This window comes from Semicossyphus pulcher, unplaced genomic scaffold, assembly GCF_022749685.1.
Source record: "Semicossyphus pulcher isolate SPU_LCO1_2020_fin unplaced genomic scaffold, fSemPul1.0.p SCAF_11, whole genome shotgun sequence".
NCBI lineage: Eukaryota > Metazoa > Chordata > Actinopteri > Labriformes > Labridae > Semicossyphus > Semicossyphus pulcher.
Window position 1 is genome coordinate 19,791,132 of NW_027211615.1, and position 25,860 is coordinate 19,816,991.

The 25,860-nt window shown below is 44.1% G+C and overlaps 1 protein-coding gene across 3 annotated transcripts; it reads left to right on the forward strand.

Moving 5' to 3' along the window:
• The first annotated feature begins 293 nt into the window (after positions 1 to 293).
• On the forward strand, positions 294 to 24,703 carry runx2b (RUNX family transcription factor 2b). Of its 3 annotated transcripts, XM_069656042.1 has the most exons (7): positions 294 to 348; positions 1,409 to 1,671; positions 3,144 to 3,300; positions 5,180 to 5,284; positions 15,436 to 15,603; positions 18,877 to 19,038; positions 21,531 to 24,703. In XM_069656042.1, the coding sequence occupies exons 2-7, from the start codon at positions 1,471 to 1,473 to the stop codon at positions 22,007 to 22,009; spliced, it is 1,272 nt and encodes a 423-aa protein (XP_069512143.1). In that variant the 5' UTR covers positions 294 to 348; positions 1,409 to 1,470; the 3' UTR covers positions 22,010 to 24,703. The 3 variants fall into 3 exon arrangements, with proteins under 3 accessions (XP_069512143.1, XP_069512135.1, XP_069512154.1); XM_069656034.1 differs by lacking the exon at positions 294 to 348 and having other exon boundaries at positions 1,097 to 1,671; XM_069656053.1 differs by lacking the exons at positions 294 to 348; positions 1,409 to 1,671 and adding an exon at positions 1,742 to 1,782.
• Positions 24,704 to 25,860: the final 1,157 nt, after the last annotated feature.

Here is a 25,860-nt window from a genome sequence, read left to right on the forward strand (position 1 = left end):
GCTCGTAAGTAACGGCCACATGTGTGGCGAACATAAATTACAGCCGGTGTAAAGTAGAATACCTGTACACCTGCACAACAGCTCTCCCCTGCGACCGAGTGAAACTCTACTCCTGCGCCTCTACCTGACTCACCGCTCTCCGGTGACTCACTCACTCCTTTACCCTATGGAGTGTAACTCACTTCTCAGCCGGGCTCGGCTCTCTGAACGCTCCTCAGACGCGCTTATTGTCAGGACATAGTGGTAACACAACACGGACAGACGGACTGATGGTGTTACTGACTGGAAATGACCATCCCCGGCAGAGTTAGGAGCGCGCGGAGGGTCCACGGGAGCGGTAACATGTCGGTATGTAGAGCGGGCTGTGTGAAACTCTGAGCTGTGAGTAGCGACAGAGAGAGAGGCGTTAAACAGAAGTCCATGTGTGTTTCATGAAGGTACAGACCTGACACGGAGACCTGTCCGCTCGTCTATATAGGCGTGATAGATTATGGCAGAGGGAATGGATCTGACTCCAGACACCACGTGTTGGAGTCGCATCAGCGCAATAATTGCTGGGCGCTCGAGCTATATAAACCACAAAAAGCCTGCGCACGGGAAACCCCGACCTCCAAACACTAACCGCATTTACGGCTACAAAAACGGGATTCTATTTTCCGCCTCCTTCATCTCACCGGCGATTTTTTTCCCCCGACTTCATCAACCTTTTTAACCCTAAACACAAAACCTGCGGCGCGGCCGGGAGACTTCACGGAAAACTCTTACAATTTGCAGGCGTCGCGGGGTTATAAATAGCTCTATTAAGTATTGTTAAAGCGTATTCCTTTGACTTTGAGAACTTTTTGTGTGTGTACATAGCCTGCGGGCTTTCAGAGAGCCTTTCAGTGTGGCACAAAGACTTCAATGACGCACCTGGAGCAGCGCTTTGACTCCTCTCTAAAAGAAGACAGACAAAAACTTTTTAGAGCATCTGGGTCGACTGTTCCAATTTAAACCGGCGTTTTTTGTAATAGTATAGCCTATTACGCGCTCGGACATTTATTTGATGTTATTTTTATCCACACATGAGCAGCTACGCCTGCGTTATGGCGCATGGACTCTTCCCCAGAGAAGTTTGAAAAAAGAGCTTGTCATTTAAAACATCATCAAGTTTTTGAGGGTTGTTTTTCTTGCCGGGGAAGTATATTTTATTTCGTTTGAAGGCGCCCACTAAAGTTTGTAGTGGAGAGGTTTTTGAATCGCGGTGTGCGCTCGCGAAGTCCCATTTTCCGTTGGCAGCCGCGCTGAGGTTCAGCGAGCAGCGCCGCACACTGCGAGTTTCTGAGAGAGAAGGAAAGAAAGAGAGGAGCTGAGGAGACTTGGGTGCCTTTTCTGATAATCCACGCTGTTGTGATGCGAATTCCCGTAGATCCCAGCGCCAGTCGGAGGTTCAGTCCGCCGTCCAATAGCCTCCAGCCGGTCCCAGGGAAGATGAACGATGTGAGCTCTCCAACCGGGCAGCCGGACGCAGCGGCGGCGGTGCCAAGACTGCGTCCCCACGAGAACCGCAGCATGGCCGAGATCATCGCCGACCACCCGGCCGAGCTGGTCCGGACCGACAGCCCCAACTTTCTGTGCTCGGTCCTGCCCTCCCACTGGCGGTGCAACAAGACGCTGCCTGTCGCCTTTAAGGTAAATCCCGTCTCAGTCATGTGGTGCTGGAGTAAAAGACCGCGATGTGATTCTGTGCTGTCTGTGAGAAAAACAACCTCTAAATCAAGCCAAAAATGGTTTTCATAATGAGTGAGTGCATGATTTTTCTTTAAAACAACACTCTTTATACAACTTAATTTATTAGAGGCTGTTATCTACCGCCGGTGTCTGTTTTTTCCGAGTTTTCATGTGTTTATTTTTCCCTCGTGTCACATTTTACTAATCACCTGGATTTATCGCACTTTTAGATACATGTGTTATAATTATAAATATATTCTTCTTCAGTGAAACGGCTTTTCTTCGATGGCATTTCCGAGTTTTTAAAGTCATTTAAAAAATATATCCAGAAAACTAATTTCAAAATAAAACAGCATTTTGGAAACGTGATGTTTAAAGGGCCTGAAAAAATGCTGCAGCTTGACTAAAACGCATGTAGTTGTAAAAGGAGATGAATTGCATGTTTATTTTTTTCACATTTTGTAAACAAACAACCTAATTTTTTTTTTACTTCCAATTGAATGAACTAATTAATGGAGGCCTTGCAAATCAATTTATAATTCCACAATAAAAGCTTTGTTTCCATGGTGATTAAATACAGTTTTCTATATCTGACAGTTAAAAAACATATTAAATGTCAGAACACATTGTGGCCTTTTATCCCAGCTATGTAAATTATAATACGTAATTATTTTAATTACTCTTCACATGCTGACATTCACTGGGCTTTTAAAGCAACGACAGAAAAGCAAAATATTTGAACATGCTGCAAACACTTCTTCTTGTTTATACCTCTGAACGTTTCTGAAGCCCTGACACTTTTTTCCTCTCCCATGATAATTCACAGGAAAAGGCCCTATTAATTACTTGACAGATTTTATTTAAAGGACGGATCAAAGACGCACCAGAGTGGAAATTTGCGGCTGAAGCTCTGGCTCCAAAGCAAATGTGACACATTTTAAAATATATGTGTTATTTAACCGTTCTTATTACTACGGCTCTGTAATTATTGCTGCTCTGTAGACCTCCTCGTGTTCTTTTATCTGCATCCAGGGATCTAAATGATAACACAAGGCTGCGCTGCTTTTGTTTTTGAAAGACGAAGCGGAGCTGAATTGAAACTCATTTGTCAACATGACTTTTGAGGGGGATCGTATGATGTTAAACAAGCCTGTCACATAAGCTGGAGTAATTATTTCACCAGAGAAACAAAAAAAATAATCTGAGGTTTGATTTCACTCAAATCTTGGCTTTTAAACTTAAGAAATTCCTTCTTTTTTTCTGTAATCATTTTCAAACTGTCTTTAATCGTGAACAGAGGGGGGGAATGCGTTGCAGCACTGTGTTGTTTTTTACTGTTTTTAAATCACAGAGCGAGGGAGTCAAATTTGTGTTTTCCCGTAAACCTGTGTTCTTAACTGTGTTCTGCCCTTTGACCTTTCCACCCCTGACAGGTGGTTGCCCTGGGAGACATACCCGATGGGACCGTCGTCACAGTAATGGCGGGCAACGACGAGAACTACTCCGCCGAGCTGCGGAACGCCTCAGGTGTGATGAAGAACCAAGTAGCGCGCTTCAACGACCTTCGCTTCGTGGGCCGCAGCGGCCGAGGTGAGGCCTCAAACACTCTGAGCTCCATTCACTGCACAATACTGCGACTCAGCAGGAGCTATTAGGTTCAGCGGTGTGGATTAGTGGTCACATTCCCTTCGTGGCAACCACATAATGATCTCTAAGTCCAGGCTCAAATCCCACAGACTGATGGTTGAATCATGTCGCGTTCATCCTCCTTAAAAATGAGGATTATTTTTTATCTTTTAGCCCAGGTGACACAGAAACACTTTGTTTCCTACTTTTGGATTATTGAAACAAAGCTTTAGACAAAGAGAAGATGAGAGAAAGTGTTGGATTATAAAAAAAAACTAGTCTTTTTTTTTAATCTTTTCCTAAATGTTCACCTGATATGACCCTGCTCAGTTCAGGCTTATTTACATGATGGGTGGTGCTGCAGCCTCGCCGCTGATCACTCTGCACACATCCTCAGGCTGTCAGAGGCGCTCTCCCATTGGGTCAAATGGCATTCCCTGAATATTTGGCATCGGCAGTGTGACTCTTTGCATCATTAACTGCCTTGTCACTAAGGCGTCTTATTTACGATTTGAGATCTGGCACTTAGGATGTTCTCTCGCCCTCTCCAAACTTACTGGAAATATTTTCTTTGACACTTTTATTTTCTACAAGTCTCACAGGCGGCGGTCGCCTGCGATAAGTTGATGTTGATAAGCTCTGTCAGCGCCGCCATTAATGACTTTTCCTCTCAGTTTCCTTCCGTCAAAAAAGGGAGTAAGCAGAAACGGTCAGGAGGGATGACCAGTGACAGAGTTATATAGAGAAAAGTGGAGGTATGGTGGCTTGACCTGTCGTCAAAGAGACCTCGCGTGCGTCCCTCTGCTGTGACACAGAATCTAGTCACAGGAAGTGACAGAGGAGCTCGGGGAGATCAGACTACGAGGTGTCTGAAATGAACACCAGGCAGTGACAGAGATAAGTACAAGCAGAGCGAACTGATAGGATCTTAGATAGCTAAAAGTCGTGCACACAGAGGCAGGGGGAGCCAACAGAGATGGACATGGGTTGATAGTTAGAGGCTGAAACCGTGCCAGCATGCGATGACAGCAAGGATAGATTAGACAGGTGATTCACAGTAATCAGACACCTGTGATAGCATCATTAGAATAAATATTATAGTAGTATACAGGATTGCCTCGACAGTGAGCCGGAATTAGCAGCAGGGAAGCAGGGAGGTTACACACAGGTGTTATCATAGATCACTGGCTCTGGTTCACCCGCATGCACCTCAAATCAGGTATGTGGAACACCTGTTGCATCTGTGATCTGCTATCTCCCCTGATCATCTTATCACTTCCTTGAAAGGCATGTTTACACTGAGCTGGGGCGTGCAGAGGGGAGGACATGCACGGGTAGATAGCTGCAACTGAATGGACAGCTGCTCCGACGAGTTGCTGCAGCAACCTGCCCCCCACTTCCTGTTTCCTCTGCATAGCCATGGTTACACGACGCATCTGCATACCTCAGACGTTAGTGCTGCTGACTTGGCTGTTGCAGTCTGATTCATAGTGCTCCTCATGCATACACGCTCACACACAAAACCCCAAGGCAGCAACTGCTGGGGATTATCGAGAAAGGAAGTGACTATTAAAATGCCTCTCGCCCACTCACACTGCGATAGACGAGGAGAAAGTCTGGATAACAAGACACTGGCTCCTCCATTCAATCTTCCATTAAGGCTCTGCCAAAGAGCCTAAATAGACCCACTGAAAGAGGCAATGATGTCTGTCGTTAATCCTAGTTTGCATTGGGCATTATGTGATCACAACCACACTTGTGACTCGGGAATGGTTTAGCGATGAATGCATGTCATTGTCTCTCAGGATAGTATGTCATTTGATGTTGTTTGATGTCACCACAGGCAAGAGCTTCACCCTGACAATCACAGTATTCACCAACCCGCCACAAGTGGCCACTTACCACCGAGCCATAAAGGTCACCGTGGACGGACCGCGTGAGCCAAGGAGTGAGTACAAAGGCACGCACATACAGTACAGTATGGATTTATGCTCACACATGCTCAAACAACATACACTACTTCCTTTATTTTGCCTTTCAATGGGTGCACCAGCAAGTGTACCCCTTTCAAGTATTGCACTTAAATAATGTAGTTGTATAGTACTTTTAATATGTGGGGGATTTACGGAAAGACTAAAAAGGATGAGCAAAAGTGAGGGAGAAAAGGCGAAAATATCCCGACTAAGCTCTCTGAAGTTTCATCAACCATGGACATTTCCCATAATGCAACTCACTGACGTCTTTCATTTAACTCTGCTAATTACCCACTATTTTTAAACTCTATTAGTCCAGTTTGTGATACAGGCTTTATTTTTAAGTCTTGAGTCTTAACTGAGGTAAATTTTATTAAAGGGCCAGTTCGCCAATTTTCAACCTCCATCCTATCAGATAGGATGATATCAGATAGAAAAAAATTTGGCTCTGTGCCTTTGGAGGACGCTATCTGCTTCTCCAATGGGCCCTGAAAACCTCCGCCAGACTACGTAAAACGTGGCATCTGGCGGAGGCCAGGGAGCTTGCTAAACTGCACTTCCTCAATCCAGGAAGGCCGCCTCCGATGTCATGTCTCGTTCAAAATCATCAGGTTTGAAATGTAGACTGCAGACCTGAAGATTTTTTAGACGATCCGTTGGTATAATCTCGTTGTGTTTCAGATTTTGTACCGTTCTGAGCCGTTGCCCACAGTGAAAACGGTAGTATTTCAGTCCAGCGTCTCTCGCTGGGCTGTTCCTTTCAGAGGGAGGCGGCGCAATGCACGCTGGGTGTTGTAGGCGAAAAGACGAGCTGTTTGTACAACTTTCTCCACAGCTATGGCGCCAATTTTAAATATTATTGCTTCTATCGATTACAGAGAACACCAGCTTTGACTGACAGTGGCTTAAAATTACCTTAAAATTTGTTAGATTGGCCCTTTAACTGCTGTAGGTGTGGCTGACTGTGCTGCTAGCCAGTGGCAGCGGATGCTAAAATAGCGCAGGCTAATAAAATAAATTAATTAAGAAGAAAAAAGTTTCTGATTGTTTAATTAGACATCAACAGGTTTTTATTATAGATGCCCTCTAAGAAAGCAGCTCAGGCTCTTCTGGGACAGTTTGAGGGAGAGAAGAGAAAGAAAAGTGAGGCAGATATCCCTGAGAGGGTACACTGGGTAGCAGAATGCTAGCATCAGCTCATTTTAATAGCCCATATAAAAACAACCGAGGAGGAAAAAAAACTTTACTATAGCCGTCAGTGCCAACTGGTCTGGCATGCAGCTGTTTCCCCAACGCTCCTCCCTATTCATAAAAAAAAAACATATTCTCATCTCATGGCGTCTCAATGAACAATATCACATCACAAACAACCCACTCGCCGCCTGCGCCGTCACATATGGCACCAGGACGCAGGGAGACACAGAGGAGCCGGGAGACAGTAGGATTAGCATCGCCATCAGTCTCCATTGTAGCAAACCAGCCTGGGTGCCAAAATCACATCAGAAACTCCACATCCAGTGTTCATCAACACACACAAGGAAACAAAGGCACATGGTAGTCTTCATGCGCACATGTACTCACAATCACACCCTCTTTTCCCCCCTTCCTCTCTTCCCTTGTTTGATCAAAAGCATTTCCTGTGCATCTGCTGTCCCCCGTCAGATGACTTTCAAACAAGTTCTGTTATTTGGTGGCGAGCAGATGGGAGTCGGGGTTGAATTTGTTTATAAAAGCTCCAGCTTGGTCTCAACAAAGTTTGCAGTCTTAGATTTGTGTCCGGAAAGCCTTCCTGGAAGTATGTCAAGTGAGACTGAGCAACTAAACTAGACGAATGCAGCGCTACCTGACATCAGGTGGAGGGATTCTGGCATTCTAATCTCCCCTCATTATTCTTCCCTTTGTCTCAGACCAATTTGTGGCCTGAAATGTAGCTTTAAAGTTAAAGCCTGCATGCTCTAACTTCAGTCTCAGGACAGTAATTTAAGCAATAAAGAGTATGTCATCATAAGTAACCCCTGAACTTCTTTACTTTGCTGTTAAGTGGTCAGAATTGCAGCGCCGGTGTAATTTACCCAGAAACTACAGCCAGAACACGTCTCCCTCTCAGGGGTCATTAAGCTGAGGTCGGAGGGTGGCAAAACACACATGTGCCCTCTCAAACAAGCCTCCCCTCCTCCAAGTTTTCAGCACGGAGAGACTCTAAGCTGAGAGCCCCGGCTGTCTCCAGAACTGTGATTCTATCTGTGAACGCTTCATTGACACATGGGGGGGCCATTACAGCTCTATTTTGTGTTAAACGAGTGGGTAATTAGGAGGCCTGGGCCCCTACTGGGAGGGGTCCACTCAGAGACACACGGAGAAAGAACAGTGGGCTGTCTTGAGCCTCGCATACACTGGTACTCTGTGGCCGCTGTCTTTAAAGCTACAAGCTGACAGTAACACTAGATTTCAACATGGGGTAGGATCTGGTCTGAAAAGCTTAAACTAACTCACTCTTAATACTTTTATAGATTTTCTACACTTTTCCTGATGTCGGTGGCAGCTTGTGCTCCCTGTTAATGACTTGCCTGGTTGTGGTGTCTCACTCAGGAAGGACATTTTGTGTCGGCCTGTTTGATGAGCCTTATGGTAGCCATATGAGTCTTCCTGCGGGATTTGATTTCCCCAGCGGTTCCTCTTCTAATATCAGTAGTGGGATACGGTCGGACCACCCGCGAACGAACGAGGCTCGTATCTCTGAACTGCGGTGCTGGGCTTCAGCTAATTAATTGCGTGGTCAGAGTGACGAATATCAGTAAGGCCTACTTTAAAGATGTGTGGTATGATTTTCCTCAGAGGTTTACAGTGTGTATGTGTGGCTATGGTAAGTGGTTAGTCAGGTCCCTCTGGCCACTGTGTTATTAGCGGGAGGCTAACTCGGTTTCTGCGGCTCGCATTGTGCTTAATCGCTTGACAGCTCTTGGTTACCCTGTGGTTTGCCACTGCACCAACAACTCAGCAAGTGTGTGTGCACACGTATGTGTCTGTGTGTGTTCATGCGAACAGGCATGTGCATGTCTGTTTGCTAATGTATGATTTAATATGCACGCCTGTCCTCTGCGCGCCGCCATCTGCACACATGCGCCCGCATGACATGTTTTGCAGAGAGAGCTTGTGTTATTGGTGTCGTTAGTCTAGTGTAGCGGCAGTGCTGATTTGGAGCAGAGCTAATAGGCCTCATTAAATGTCATTTTGAGCTAATAGACAGGGAGTGGCTGTTTAAACCAATATGCTTTTATAGGTGGTTCTGTCTCCTTTCAGCTGCTCCTGATGGTGGCTGCGGCCGGCTGAGACAAACTTCCTGAGTGATAATAGCCGAGTCGTAATAACACAATATACAAGGCTTTCTGTCCAAACCCACTGTTCTCATTATAGTTAATTGATGACAGACAAACATAGGAGGTGACAAAAACCATGGTGGCGTCACACAAACTGTGTCTTGCTGTGGCATATTGCAGCGGTTATTGTGCATAACTGAGTGGGAAAGACGTGTGTGTGTGTGTTGTGTGTCAGCGGTGGAGGTTAGCGGTCAGGCTCTGCTCTCTGGTGTTTAAATACACTGGGTCTGGGGTATCTGGGCTTGGGGACAGGGTCGTGTTTTGGTTCGATTTTGGTCAGGGTGTTAACAAGTGTGAGGAAGAGGCCCTGGTTACTGACAGGCCTGCAGACAATATTAGTGGTTCAGGAGACCTGTCTGCCAAGCCAAACTTTTCCTGCGACACACACATGCTTATACTTACTAACGGTATGATACTGGTAGATATGCCTGGTAGATATACAGTCACAATAATAGCTTTAATATTGACAATAATAAAAACGTAATGATTAATATTTATTTTAAAACAGGGATGTATGCATCTGTAGATCATTATAACTAAAATACAATAACATCCAAAGGGGGAAAAATAGAATGTAAAAACTTAATAAAAGATACTGAGCAGGACAGTTTGAACTAATCAGACACAGCAAGCTTTAGTTTCCCCCAGCAGGGAATTCCAAAGCTGTAGATCCTTCAACCAAGGAACACAAGCTAGACCCTTGTCAGAGGACCTCGGGCTGTCGTTCAGCTCACAAGGGTTCAGGAATCAACAAATATATTTTCAAGATAGACCCAAGTTAGCCTCGAATGAAATAAGCGATTGTTATGAAATTAAATGGTGAATTGAGGCCAAGCTCGGGATGATCTTCAAGCAACTGCAAGTGAGAGCTGGAACTCTGACTTATACATGAATAGAGTTAGTTATAGTTGTCAAAACTGTCCAGGTCCGGCCAGCAGAAATAGAAAAGATCTAATTCTAAATACTAAATTTAGTTGAACAAAGCAGCACTGTTCAACATACTTGACTTTAGCATCAAAACAAGAACTCCCACATTTTGTTAACCCAACATTTATTGAGAGACTGCAAAAGATATCAAGGATGAAAGTAATGTTCTAAATCAAATCATCTAAGATTTATTAGTCATTTGGCGCCATGAAATTGTTGGACATCCAGCACGTAATGTTGTTAAGGCTGCTATTAAGTGTGTCAAGATTACTGTCATGGTCATGTCCTATTGAAACATACACCTGAGGGTCATCTGCATAGAAAATCAGGTTAGTATTATGATCTCAAATTATTTCTGCAAAAGGAAGCATGCAAACAAAAAACAGAGGAGGACCTAAAACAGAACCTTGTGGCACACCACAAGCGAAAAAAGGCAATAGAGGATGAGGTGAATAAAGCACTACACCTATTCTCACACACATGCCCTCAGACAAACACACACACACCTAAACAAATTTACTGAAGAGGTTGCTAGGCTACGTTTTGTAACGCTCAAAAATAGACTGACATTTCCAGAGCGGGTAGGCTGGCAAGAGTAAGTGAGATGCCTTTATTAAGATAACTGTCATGACGACACAAAAAGGCATCTGAATAGTGTCATCACACACACATGCCATTACATGCACATGAAGGGTACTATTACCTTCAGCCTTGACTGTGTTTTTACAACAACATTTATGCTCAGTGCTAAATGCTAAGATCCAAACAGATGCTAATTACATTGTACCGCACTATTTCAAATATGTCAGCCAGCTTTTTTTCCTTGTGTTATGTTTGTGAATATAAGCTCTTTTTAGTATCTGGATTTTCATGCCCTGAGAGTTAATGCATCAAGCATCAGGTCCAAAAAATACAATATATTTTTGTACAAAATCCAGATAATTAAAGAGGATTTTGAAGACTCAAAACTCTTCACTCTCTCACAGACAGAAACACACCCACACCTATCTGCGGCTGCCTCATTCAAAGCACATTTTAACAATGGGAGCCGGACAAATAAAACTCACCCAAACATCAGGAGGAATGAAAAGAGGGAGGGGAGGAGGGGGAACAAGAGAGACTGTAGGCTTTTCCAGAGGCAGTCAGTCAGTTGCATGTCTTATGAAGTTCCTTGAAGAGGTGCCAAGTCCTTTACAACGCAAAACACAAAATCATTCAGTGGGAGGGAGAAACAGAGAGGAAGACAGCAGAAGAAAGAGGGAGGAAGGGAGGAAGAAAGTGAATCTTAAAAGAAGACAAGGTTAAGAAACAGGGTTCGGAGTTGGTTGGCTTTGCTTAAGCACATCTCAGAGGGATTTTTCCCCCTTGTTCTGATCAAAACACTTCAATGTGAGCGGAGAGGTGGAGAGGGAGACTGTCTGAGAGCCGCACACAAGCCTCACTGTGTGTGTGTGTGATTGTGCTCTTTAAACCTTGTACAATATGGTGCGAGTGTGTATATAATGTGTTTTTGTGTTCATAAATGTTTCGCCTTTGGGAATTATTGTGTGTGTCTGTGTGTATGTGTAAGTGTGTGTGTGTGTGTGCCCTTCCCTTGCCTGGCTTGCTTCCTCCAGGCTGGAACGCATGGACCACACAGACGGCTGGCAGCACTCCACGACAGCCTGGCTCCCCCTTTTCTCTCCGTCTCCTTCTCTCCTTCGCTCGCCGCCTCATCTCCCACACCTCCTCTCTTTTTTCTCTCTTTTTCCTCTTTTCTCTCCTTTTTTTTTCCAATTCTGTTTTTATTATCTTCTCTTTCTCCCCTCCCTCACTCCCTCTCCGTTTATACCAGACCCCCATGGTAGACGGGCGTCTGGCTGTCACCCACTCAGCGCTTTTCCTCTCGAGCCACGCTCTGCCAGTTTCAGATTGCCACCTGAAATAATTCATTGTTTCTGACCGCTCACAAAAACAACATGGCCACTGTGAGGGCTCCAAATAAAAAGTGAAATATGGACCCAGTGTATTCATTCATCGACTTTACTGGCTGTTCCACTCTGAGATGACTGACACACTCATACACACACTCACAAACACAGACTGGCTGATTCAACCCAGGCTCCATGAGCATGAGGGGTTTTTCTGAATCAGCCCAAAAGATACATTCATCCAATCTCACCCAGTGATCATAAACCAGACTGAAGGGCTCGGAGGCCATGACGTGACACCAAATTTATAAATTATCCCATTTATTCCGGATTTTCTGGCGCTGCGCTTTTTCCTCACATGTTACTTAGTCAGGCAGCAGGGAGGAGAGTTTCCAACTGATGAGTGTGCAGTGATAGCTGAAAGTTGATGGGTTTATGAGGGGAGGGAGTCAACATGTTGGAAACCTTGTCTTACTGAGACAGGAAAATTGACTCCACTCTCAGGTCTGTACAGTCAATATAAAGCTGTAGCCAGAAGACGTTAGCTTAGATTAGCATTAAAACAGGAAATGGGGAAACTAGCTAGCTAGCTAACTAGCTAGCCTGGCTCCGTGCAAATGTAACTAACGCCTCTAAAGCTCCCTTAAAGGGCCAGGCTAACTTTTCCCTCCTGTTTTATGTGACGAACGTGGTATAGATCTACTCCTTTTACCTTTAGCAAGAAAGCAAATGAGGATATTTCCTCAAAAGAAATATTCCTTTAAAATTTTTTAAATCTTTTGAAATCCTAATAGTATTCTTGTCATGGTAAAATCCACTACAAACCAATACCTAGCTAAAAAAAAAAACGTGGGTATTTGAGGAATATTTTCAGCCAGTACATATGAGGGAACAGCTAACCATCCGTCAAAGATCTCTGTGCTCAGGCTCAGATCCAATCTAATGCTGCCATTAATTACAGAGGACTTATATTCTGTTTGCCTACTTGCTCTTACTAACTGTTATCAGATCAGCAGGGGCAAGTTGAATCCAGACTTATGTCTCTTGGACGGCTGAAATAATACTATTCTAGGATCAGTGTGCAACTGCGTGATTAGAGATACTATCTATAGAGGCGTTATCTAATCATTATTAATCTTTCTCTGTGTGTGTGTGTGTGTGTGTGTGTGTGTGTGTGTGTGTGTGTGTAACCCAGTACTGAATGTGCAACTGGAAGAGTGTATGCATGATGCATGTGTGCAAATGTAACATGATTGCATGTGCAGACGTGTGTTTGCATACGTCCATTCTTGCATGTGTGCGTTTCCGTGTGTGTGTGTGTGCAGTTTGCTAACATCTGGTCTGAATCTGTCCATGTTTCCGGCCGCTGGCTGGGCAGGGAAGTGGCAGGCGCTATCGAAAATCTCCGCTGTTTTCACAGGGATGATGGGAATCTCAGGGACTTTCCCTACGGCAGTGAAATCATCCGCCTTTCCCGCTCCTTTAAATACCCCCGGCTCATTCCTCCGCCCAGCTAGGGTTCCGATAAAACAGCTGAGACGTCTTGTGTTTGGCAACAGTTGTCCTCTAAAAGGTGTAATTAACTCATGAAAAACTGTATTTACTGTCAAAGCCTGCTAAACTAATGGACTTGAGGTCGAGCTGTTTGGAGTGTAAATTGGACCTTAATGTGGTGGTTAAAATCCTGCAATTCTACAAGACAAGCAGTACACTGGTTTTCTTTAAACTGAGCTGCATCCATAGGTTTCTTGACAGCATAGTAGTCCAGTGTGGGAGTTTAGGGAAGCAGACATTAAATTTAAGTCGCCGGTGACAAAGAGCTGGCTTGTCGTTATTCCATAAATCTGCATGTAAATATACAGTATCTGTCTTTATTTTGGTATCTTCCTCAAGATGCCGAAATCCTTAACCCTCGCTAACTATTTCACCATTCGCTCTTCCCTCAACTCAGCGCTCCTCGCAGAGCCTCCAGACTGGTTCAGTCCCACCCAGAGCTCTTAATTTACTGGTCATCAGGGTCTCTTCCTCTCCGTGTGCCTCCTCCCCCTCGCGCCTGTCCCCCTCTGTCTCCCCTCATCTCCCTTGGTCTCTCATTGCTATTTATTCCCATCACTAGGAGACGGGCTGTGCACAAAGCCCGCACTGTGTCCCGAGACTTTTTTAGAATAGAAATTCGGTCTGTTGAAAATGGAAACGCTATGATTGACTGGGCACAGCGTGCACAGAGAGATGAGGAATGCCAGCTCGAGGCACAAATTATCCTCAGGAACGATGGAGCAATATTATTAATGAAATACGGCCATGAATTATGTTATAAAACCAAAAACTTCAATGAGCTGAGGTTTTTAAGTAGCCGATATTAGCCGCGTTCCAGAGCTACTATATACAGAAGCGGATGATGAGATTGTCTGTTTATTTTGAACTCCGTGATGCCAGTCTGGTCACGTCACTGCAATAAAAACTCATGGTCCGTCTGACTGTCACTGGCTGCATTTTCAACACCGCCATTCTTAAGTTATTGCAGAGCTCATTTCCAAACAGTTGTTCCAGAATAATTTAGTTTGTTGTGGAGCGTCAGATGGTTTAGAGAAGCATTTCTAAGGCTGAAATCACTTGTGCATACTTGCTGTAGTGGAAAAATGCTCCACAGAGCATGAAGTAGTTTTTATAAAGATGATCTGATGTCATTCTGCATTTATTCGACGCATTAAAGCTCCTTAGCCGAGAGGGTTACTAGAAAACATGTTGGACAATTAGTCCACAAAGACCCCCTGTGAGGGGGTTTTGTCTGGTCCTTGAAATGACAATTCAGTTACATAAATGAGGCTTTCTTTAAGGTCTCCTCTCCTCTCTCCCTCCAAAACACATAGGTGTAGTGCCAGGCCTTTGTTCCCAGCGCAGGCAGCAGGCAGGTTGGGCAGGATTCTGAAGCAGCTCTCTGTTTCTGTCTGAGCCAACTGGAGCGCTGCCAAGCACAGCAGGAGCTTCTACTCTCCTCTGTTTGATATTTACTTTACCGCCTTAACAGGGGAACTAGTGCAAGACCAGACAGACGCACTGATATAGACCTGTGTCAGTGGTAAAAAGGACTGTGTGTGCACAGGCCTTTCTTTCTACCCCACCTTTACTAAGCTTCAGTACACTACAGCTGGGGCCGGTGGTGCCCACTACAGACGAGTTAGGCCCGCCGGGAAAGAGATGCGCTGGCTCGTCTCGCGTTTGTGTGCTTGATCTATGTGTTTGCAACTTGCGTGTGCTGTTGAAGAGTAGAGAATTACCAGCATGAAAGAGTTACAAGAATAGACTCGGGGATATAAAGTGAGTAAAGTTCTGAGCAGAGGAATGCAGGAAAAGAACAGGTATAACATATTTGGCAGAGGTTTCGTCTCCTGTGGGGATAATGGGGCAATGGCGTGAGAGCATGTGTTTACCTGAGGAAGAAGCCTCAGGTATAAACTAAACATACAAGCAACTTCTCCCTCTCAGAATCACCCTGTCTGAACTCTCTCCTTCCCTCTCATGCAATGCGATATGATATAATTACCACTCCTAATTAGCAGGATGTAGCATCCCATTCCCAAGAGCCTGTGTACCTCTTCTTTGTTTTGGAGCACGGACTGTGTTTACCAAGAAAGGCATGGCACACAGAGGAACTGAGTCATTAAATGTCCATTATAAAGAAGAACTGACAAACTGTACGCCAAAAGAACAGCAAACAAATGGAGAACATCAATCATATAGAGCTTAGCACACTGAGAGTCTTAACGTTTGATGATAAATATGGTTTGCATGCAACATCACAGAGGTATTCAACGTTATTGTCGAATAAAACTGTTTTTTACTGCAGCCTGGAAGCTATCAATGATTTCTGCAACTACTAACTAATAAAACTGCTCTTTTGTGTGTCCGCAGGGCATCGTCAGAAACTGGAGGACCCTCCCAAGGCCGGTCTTTTCTCAGACCGCCTCAGTGAGCTCGAGAGGATGAGAGTGAGGGTGAGCGTTCCCACTCAAGGCCCCCGGCCGACTCTGAACACAGCAGCCAACTCCTTCAACCCGCAGGGACAGACGCAGATAACAGGTGAGCACACCTATAAAAGATTGGAGTTTAAGCACCGTTACAGGAAGCTTTAAGCCACGTGAAGTATCGTGGAGGAGGATGACCTTGACCTCTGACCCCCTCTGTGAAAAGAGAGGCTGTTCCTCTGGGATCTGAGGTCAACAGTGGTGCTTAATTAGTTTTAAACATTTAGCTACACAACCTTTGCAGGTGGTAATCAGGTGTATTTTAATGTGTGTGTCATCTATCGGGTGTAATTTCATATTATACCAATACCTTAACATCCTTAACTGAACAATGAAGTAATATAATAATATTTGTAAGCTTTGTCATCATGTTTATTTTGAAATTATGTCCTTGTTCCAAGCACACAAGACATTTAATTAAAGCTAAGCAAGCTAGATGAACTATATATTCTAAGAAATACCATTGTTAAAGAATTAATTGAAGAGGTGGGAACATCTAAAACAAGTGCCACGATGTGCACAAAGAGTATCACTGAATAAACAAGCAGACATGTACAGTATGTGAGGTGAAATACTCACTTAATAAGTCCAGCTAGAGCCAAGTGCAATACGTTCCGTTGCTTTCAAGATCGTCTGTCTTTCTCTCCTCCATCACTCTATCAATCTACATCCTAGAAGGTAACACCATCTGTCACGGTTCGGCATGGCTGCTACCTGATCGCCCACACCTCTGGAGGCTTGTCTCAGGTCATCATTTAGCTCTTAGTTACTCTCTGGCACGGCTTTGTAGGGGTTACTCAGTGGACCATTTGAGGGATGGTTGAACAGCGTAGCAGTGTGGCAGCAAGTGGAGACTATTATACACTTGATTGGACATGAGGTACACGGGAACGAACTGCTTTTAATGTGGAATAATTTCAACGTGAAGCTGGAACTTTATGTCCAAGTGCAGCTTTGATTAGAGCAGCGGGTTCCAGACAAAGCCTTGTGCGATCAACCCGAGCACTCTTACATCAGAACCATCCGTGATCTGTATATTATGGAACTATCTTGTTGATTAGATAGTTTGCATTCTCAACTTGTAATGGCAGAAGCTACTTTTAACTATTTTAACTTTTTATTTAAAGCTCCAGTTGTGTTTAAAGACATATAATTCTGTGCTTGAAATAATAAATTGTGTCTGATTTTTCTGAAAAATATATTTAATTATCTTGTAAAAATCCTCCCAAGGTATCTCCTCCTTCTCCCTCATTAGAAATTCCTGAATCTGCATAGTCCCCACCAGTCTCTGCCATTGTTTACTGGCAACTTGTTGGAGCTTAGCTAGCTTGAAGTGTAGTAATTAGTAGTAGTAACATTATCGTTAGTAGTCAGTAGTGAGTTTGCAAAAATGACGATGACGGTAACAGCTGGCTCGAGCATCGCTAAAGTGGTTGCCATAGGTTACACATAATGATATGCATAGCGTCACCCCGTCCGTTAACGGGATTGGCTCCTTAGATTTGTGACGTCTCAAACCTGCCAATCTGAAAAGGTGTTGTTCAGCCTGTCCTTGGTACACTGCAGTTTAAAAGCAGACAGGCCCAGCCATGGAGATGACTGCTGATGTTGTCCCTGATATGTCACATGAAAAACACCACATGGAGATGTTTACAAGGTTAAACACTTGACTTTCACTGGAGGGGGTCTTTAATACATTTAGCTCACTTTGTCCTCCATTTAACCATTAGAACTTCAAATCAACTATTCCAGCCGTGTATCAATTAGTATTTTTAACTTGCTATTACAAATGTTTATCTACGTAATTTTAGCGAACTACTTCAACCGTTAATTAGGGATGGGTACTGAATTTCGGATATTCAAAGTAAAAAAAAAACACATTCATGCGACTATTTTCTCATCTTAACAAATGTTTCCATTGTTTTTACCAATTTTTGAGAATTGAACTATTTTTTCTTGAAGTGCCCATCCCTACTGTTTATCTATTAGTACATCAAGCTGGTTCAGCAGGTTTTTCAATAGTACTCTTACCAAGTTCTTTCAACTGTTTCACTTTGAATATCTTTATACCTGTTATCCATCATGATGACAAATTGTTTATCCATTTATTTTTAGTTATTTCAAATTCATAATTCATTCATTACTTTAAGCTAACCATTTTAACCACATACTCATAATGTTTGCTGTAGTTTACTTAAAGCTCCTGTGAGGAACTTTCGGTTTGTGTTGATTTTGGCGCCCCCTGTGGACAAAGCTGTACCTCTCATCTCTTTGCTGATTTTGTCCTGTACGTGCTTAAGTGGTGGCTTTCAACATCTCATCCTGCTTTCTGCTCGTCATATGTATCACTCACTTTAAATGTTTGCCCTGCAAAATGTAAACAAAGGCAGCGTGCTGTCAATCGCTTCGTCTGACACCTACCCCCCTTAAGTGATCGCAATTAATTTCAGTCTGTTTCATAACCATCAAAAAAACTCCTCAAAGGAGCTTTAAACTATTACAACTTTTTCACCATTAATGAAGCTCAACTGTGTCTCTAATTTAGCCTCATATTTGAAAATTTACTTTAAAGTTTTAGCTAGTTATTTCAGGCTAAAATCCCTTTTTTAAACTGACTGTTAAGGTCTCTCCGTTCTCTCCAGCTAGTTTAGTTAATCTCTCAGTTGCAAAACAGAAAAACAGCTGACTCAAAATGTGGGGAGTAATTTTTGTTCACATCTCTCTACTAACTGCAACTGCATAAATACTCCTGGTTGGAAATCACTGAGTGAGAGCTTGTAAATCATCACACATTTGTTCTCATATTTCCTCATAATACATCACAAAACTTGCAGAAAATGCAACATTGAACATCATTCATGTCCTGTACTAGTGTCGCAGCACAGACTTGCACAATTAAGTGTGTGCGGCGTCTTTATTTTTTTTTCTTGGTTGTCTGCTGGCGTGTTTACACCCTGGGTGTGTGCCAGCAAGGCTCTCTGTGCCTCAGCTGCAAGCACAATGTTTTATAAGGCAAACAGGAAGATCTTCTCCTCGAAGGTAAACATTAGATGTGTCATTATGGAGGATGTTGCATAACGCGCCCAACTGATACTTACCTCTAAACACAAGCACAGAGAAACAGAGACGCTAATAATGTCTGCAGTTGTTGTGAATGTTATTGTGAACTTTGCTACCTGTTATAGTAGAAAAACTAGGCCACATGAAGCAGCCAGTCGGCCTTTAGTAATGATTCTTTCTTTCCCTGTCTGTTTCTCTTTCTGTGTCTTTCTGGGCTGTTTTTTTCTTCTGCCATCTTTTCTTCCCTTGCTCCATTTCTCCCCATCAGACCCTCGCCAGTCCCAGTCCTCTCCTCCCTGGTCGTATGAACAGACGTACCCGTCCTACCTGAGTCCTATGGCGTCCCCCTCAGTCCACTCCACCACCCCCCTCTCCTCCAGCCGAGGCACGGGCCTGCCTGCCATCAGTGACGTGCCTCGACGATTGCCAGGTAGAACCACTACTCAGTTAATCCAGATAAACATTTTCTTATGCGACAGAAGGAGAGAAAGACAGACAGCTCATTCTAGGAGGGAGCAACCTAGAGAAGACTGTGTTATAATTGAGCAGAGACGACTGCAGCGCCGCTATTAGCTCATTCTCACATGAACGTGAGGAGCGAGGCATGTTGTCCGACTGTTTCCTAAAGGAGCGGTTTGGACGACAGTGGAGGAAAAACGATTGTTTCCTTTTTTCCTCGCTCCAAGCCTTTGATCCCAGAGGACTATGGGTAATAACAGGCCCAGGGATAATAACAGGCTCGTGACTGACAAATAAAGTGTCTTTATAGCGATAGGCCACTCTCACAAGGAATTCTGGGTAATTGCATTAGCCAATCTGTTTGCCATAACGGCAGCATCTGTGTTCCAATTTGTCTCTGTTCCCCCCCCTTACGTGAAAGCTCCTTTAAACTCCCTACATGCCGCCAGACAAGTTTCTCCCCCGTACACCTGTTTGACTCCCTGCCATGAGTTTTTTTTTTTTCTACCTGCTTTTTTCCCCCTTCTGTTTCCCTGTGCTGCACCCTCCTTTGTGTGTGTGTGTGTGCGTGTGTGCCCCAAGCGAGGGTGAGTGATTACGCGTCGCGGGCTGTGTGACTCTGCATTAGAAAAGGTTTAAAATCCAGCCAGCTGCCTTGTCAACTTTGATTACTTTGGTCTTCCCCTTCAGCTTTCATCTCCCGAGCGTCAGGCTTTGTTCTCAAAGTGACACACGTGCATGTGCGAGCACGTCCACAAGTGTAAACACAGGCCCGAACCTAGCCTGCCGCTCTTGATCCACATGCACACCTCGAGCATTTAATGCCTCCTAAGTGATATGACTAAGGCTCTAAGATCTCCCGAGATCATGTTGACACCTCGCCAAGCTGCGCTGTAACAGTACCCCGCCACGGAACATACCGACAAGTACAAGCAGAAGCCGATAGGGATGCTGGAGTGCAAACTCGGCACCGTCCCTACGCCCCCTGCTTACTCACACCTTCACACAAACCGTCTCATGTGTTGAAACACAGTTGCTAAGAGGCGGTTGCAAAAGTTCATCAGTCAAGTCAAACACCTAATTCGGAAGTGATGCTCCAAAGTTTGTAAGATCCTTCCAAATATTTAGACAAAGTTCCACTCTGGTTTCATTTAAACTAATAAAGCTGGATCTGGCTCATCATCACAGGGCCCCTTTGAGAGCTAAAATAGGTCCAAATGTTAAAAGCAGGAGTCAGGAGTTTATTGAACAGCGCCGGTCATGTCTGAGATCACACTGCTCCTCCACAGCGGAGACAATCACCTACTATTTCTATAAGAATCAAACGGATCTTGTGGAAAGAGGAAGTTTAAAGGCCTTAATTGGCAGCATATGCTAGCTGACGCTAGCGACAAACCGGCTTCGCAATTCCTCTCGGCACATAAACACTGTGTCCCCCCCCTCCTCCTCTTCCCCGCCACCCCCTGTCCTCTCGCAGCAGACATGGTGACACGGAAGACGCCTGGTGATTTATGATAAGAGCGCCATGGCTGGACTAAACCACTGAGAGGAGACAGGAGGGGAGGGAGGGAGCGCGAGGGGGGGGGAGGACCTCCTATTCTCCTTAAACTCTGCGCCCAGCGCGAAGCTCGCCGCAGCCAGTTAGTGGTTTCTGGGTATTTTTTAAGGGATGAAGCAAAGAGAGGAACGAAGGGTGAGATGGAGCAGCTCCTTCTCGGCGCTCTCTCTCTCGCTCGCTGGCTCGGGCGCGTGCACACGGACACACACGTACACACACACGCTGGAGCCGATGGGAGGCGAGGAGAGGAGCCACATCAGAGCTCAGCCCTGCCTCATTATGGATCTCATGGAAACTGTTTCTGCTCAAAGTGTTTCCACATGTGCAGCTCCTGATTCATCCCAACTGCTTTTTTATGTGCATACAGTATTCACACACACACACATACACCCACCCACACACCGTATGCACACACATATTCGTATGCATAAACAGTTATACTGATACAGATGAACGCAGGCCAACACACACACACGCAGGAATATAAATACGCAGAGGCGTAAACATATTGCTGTGTGGGACTGCACTGATGTGTTTGTTAACTTTATCAAACCGAAGTGAAAAACAGCGCTGAATGGAGTTGATGGATATAACAATATTTATAGAATAATGCTTTTCCATGCCTGCGCCCACAATAACCGTGAGCCCACGTCTGTTCTTAATGAGCTAACACACATATCTGGCTCCAAATATTTGATTACATACAATCCAGTTTACTACTGTTTCCTTTCTCAGGGGACGCATTTGTTTAATTCAATTACTCCGCAAGACAAAGTGCTAAAGAGTTTAAGAGTCCAAATAAAACCACATTTCCGAGAATCAGAGCTGAAGAAGTATTAAAGGGAAGGTTAATTACTGATGTTTCAGGATCCTAAAGAAGTGTTTTTATGTGTTTGTGTCCGTAGGTTCTTCCGACCTGAGCCCGTTCCCGGGTCAGTTCGAGCGTCAGTTCCCTGGCCTCTCCTCCCTCACGGAGACGCGCTTCTCCAGCCCTCGCATGCACTACCCGGCCACGTTCACCTACACCCCGCCCGTCACCTCCGCCATGTCGCTGGGCAGCGCGCACTACCACACCTACCTGCCCCCTCCGTACCCGGGCTCCACCCAGACTCAGAGCGGACCCTTCCAGACCAGCAGCACGCCGTATCTCTACTACGGCGCCTCGTCCGGCTCGTACCAGTTCTCCATGGTTCCCGGCGGGGACCGTTCGCCCTCCCGGATGATCCCGCCTTGCACTAGCGCCTCCACGGGCACCTCCCTGGTGAACCCCAACCTGCCCAGCCAGACGGAGGGAGGGGTGGACGGCGACGGGAGCCACAGTAACTCCCCAACGGTTCTCAACCCCGGAGGCCGCATGGATGAAGCAGTCTGGAGGCCATATTGAAGAAAACAAGTGGGCGGAGACTGAAAGTCAACTGATGTCATGGTTTGAAAGCACAAAACCTTTTTTTTTTTTAAAGATTAAAAGGGGATTTTTGAGCTCTCATCAGCAATCTCTTCCTTCTCGCTTGGAAATAAAGGTTGAGATTAAAATAAAAAAAAGACGGGACTCGTACGGACTTGTCTTCCTGGAATGTGTTTTGACCAAGGCACTACAAAGGGAGCGATTCTCACAGCAATAATGAGAGACAATTTTTACTCGGCCCAAGTGGATGAGACATTATTTCAGTTTTCTTATAATCCACGAGCTCTAAGGGATGCTTCAACAATATTTGTAAAAGACTGCCTCTTTTGTATAGTGTTTGTATTTCAATAAGGCTTTTTGCAGAGCATGTTTTTGTACTACGACAATATCAAGATGCAAGTTAGGCACTGAGTAGCAAGTGATGAGAGGAACATGGACAGTAAATTTGCTTTAAACCAATTTAATTTAACTTGTATATTGTGGGTGAAACGTTGATGTAGATTGAGGCGTTTTCTTAGTTTTAACTTATAAAGCCATAAATTATGTATTGTATTTGAAACTTGAGTCAAAGAAGTGTAATCTGAATATTTTTGATGCATCTATAAGTTAAAATGAGTCTTTTTTTTCATAGGTAATTTAAGAGAGTGAGAGGTTTAATTTTTTTGTTGTACCCAAAGATTTAAATCGTTTCGAATATGAAATGTAATTTCCAAAGAGTATTGCAACATGTTTCTTCTGGTGTAACTTTCAGTTTAACTGCTCCGCACGTTAAGAGCCCGACATCCTCGCTAGGCGTTGACACACATTTGGCTCCGAATGAAACCTTTGGTATTTATTGAGCAATAACTCGTATTGTGCCTCTTGGCAACATACCATGAAAGAGAGCTTCAATGGGGAAAATAATTATCCGTCGGGGAAACTCTGCTTGATTTCTTCAGTTTGTCTCGTCTGACATGCACACAGATACATATGTGTTTTCTTCTCCAAATAACAAAATGTACATTTATACACGAACTGACATTTAGCCCAAAGATTACTACGGCGGGGCCACGTCTGTTTGCACACTCCAAAGCAGCAGGTCAGACTTTAGGGTTTAGTCATTTTATGATACGTGGACCCTCAGGAGTGGATAATCCTCGGAGGATCTCAAATCCTGCAGATTTGTCAAATCTGTGCGTCTTTTTTTCACTCCGTCTGAATGCTCTGTCGAGATTATGGGGGAAACATGCCAAGGCTATTATAGCTTCATATCATGTGCAAAAGATAGCTTTGAAAAAGTGTGTCTTTGTGTGTGACACACACGGGTACTTTATGTGTTTCTCTTTCAGTCTGTGAGGCTGAAAAGGAAATATCACAGTTAAAGACGAACCAGACTGTGACATTCCTTCAGACATTTATTTATTTTCCATTTTTGGCTTTTGTTGACTTGCTTTTCTAAATATATCTGTATCGTCTTCTCTTCAGTGTTAGGGTCTAAAATCATTCTGTGGCACCAGTGTGGCGGGCGGTCTGATATTTTGATGTGAGAAGTGTCGGAGTAGAAGGAAAAAGTGCAAAAAAACGAGGTGATTGGATGCAGCTGCTGGCAGCAAACTGGTAACCAAAAAATATGGGAGACTTGTGTATGTTTGTTTCATAAAGCACTTATTTCTTGTTTTATTTCTAGCAGCACTTGCGGCTGGCTGCCAGCAGGGCTCGTGGTTTTGGTCCTCAGAGTCGAAATAACGCCACTGAAGTCTCACACACACACACACATATACACACACAGAATGGATAACACTTGGCCAAACAAGCCATTTACATTGGAGTTGAATCTGATCTCACAAGGCAGTTGGTATTTGTTTGAAAAAATCATTTCTCATACAATATGATATTCAGTGCATGTAGGTAATATAATAACTCAATTTGAAAAAGCCGAGAAAAACACGGCGCTGTCCAGGGATCAGACTTCAGGCTTTTCATTGAAGGTTTGCACGCAGTGCCTCTCTCCCCGTCTCTGCCGAGGATGTTCTGAACTCACTTAATGGAAGTGAACATGTCGCACTACATTTCCCCGGCCCGAATGAAAAGTCTTTTTGCTGTTACGGAGCAACACAAGAGAGCAAATTAAACCTTTTGAGATTGTTGTGATTTTATAGCTTTCTTCCAATTACAGATTTATGAAATGTTTCCATCGTAGCTACGCACATCTGTTGGACTTTATTTAATCTGCTTCTTTCTCTTTCAAACTCTGAACAGGAAATGGGCTTTTAAGAAACTGTTTACACATCGACGCAGCACTGACATCCGCTCTGTCCTCATCTGCTTTTGTTTGTGTTGTTTTCTTTCCTCCTGAAAACAAGAGGTTCACCCTTTTCTTTGCTTTGGTTAAATGTTGCGTGCAGACTGTCCTCCCAACCCTTGTATTATTTAATGATCAACATGTATCATATCCAGGAACTGTACCTGTACCCTGCTCTTATGTAAAGTTTACTCGTTATGTCTTTTGTTATGCTTCTTCTCTCATGAACACTTGTCAGGAAACTGAATCTGATGGAGACTCTGTTAGATTTCTGCTGGTACGCTTCATTAAGATCATCTTTTTTTTTTTAAAGGGACACACAGACCTGACAACAGTGAGTGAAATTGGCATTGTGATTGTACATTTTGTTTATTTTAAGAATAAAATAGGAATTTTGTAACTTAAATTTAACGCTTCATCTCGTCTTTGCGCTGAAATTACAGTTTGTGTTTGATTTAAAGGGGAAGTACGCACATTATGCAGCACATTTTCTGTGTATTTTCTTGTATTTAAAGCTCCTCGTACTCAAATGTGCTTCCGTTTTAACACATAATGAATGATGCACGTGCAGAGTTGAACACGAGAAGACTGTTTTCACATTTATTTGCTTCAAGTGGTAAAGTTTCTTTGCTTTTTTTATTACACTTGTGTACATACTAGCCGGACTTTGTGACATCACAGCTACTTTGTAAACCAGTCATGGTTTAATATGTCAAGTACACACATTAATATGGAAATGTTAAGCCTCCAGTGCACAAACACTGACCCCAAACTATCCAGCAAAGTAGAGGCGGGTTTGAAATGAGCAATATAAACATATTTCCATTCATAGATCTAGATTCTTTTTAATGAGGGGGACGAATTTTAACCTGGTAAATGAACTTTTTTGAAGATCTTAATTTAAAAAGGTTGAAGCGTCTAGATCTCATCCATCCTATTTTGATATTTTGGACTATATATCCCTGAATTTCCATTTAAATACGAAGCACCGCCACTGAGAATACTCTAATTCTCGTCATCACTTCTTTAATCCTCTCTTAAAACAGTTAACATGCAGATCTCCGTGGGTGTTGCGGGTAGGAAGCGCATCTAACGGTGTCATCTCTGGTCTGCCGCTCCGTCTGCACCAACATTGTCTTTGGACGCGGACGAAGGCGGACGCCCAGCCAGAGAAACTACTGCCACGGCCACTGCCATGGCTTCATTTCAAAGGTACACTGAGAAAACCAGAGAGATGGAGACAGGAACAGAGACAGGGAGAAGCAGGGAAGCTGTTTTACATTATTCCAAGACATAATAGAGCCAATCTAAGTGTGCGCGCACACACGTACACATGCTGCAACACAGAGAGAGAGAGAGGGCGAGCTACACCATCCCATGTGTTTTTTTAAGCTTCAGATTGGGAACATTCTCGGGATTTCCCTGAATATAGATTGCATGGAAAAAGCTCCCGCTGGTTTCAGGTTCACATTCGCAGCATTCTCAGCCATGTCTAGCAATTATAATAATGAACTCTGGAGGAGCAACGGGACCCAGACACCCAGAGAAA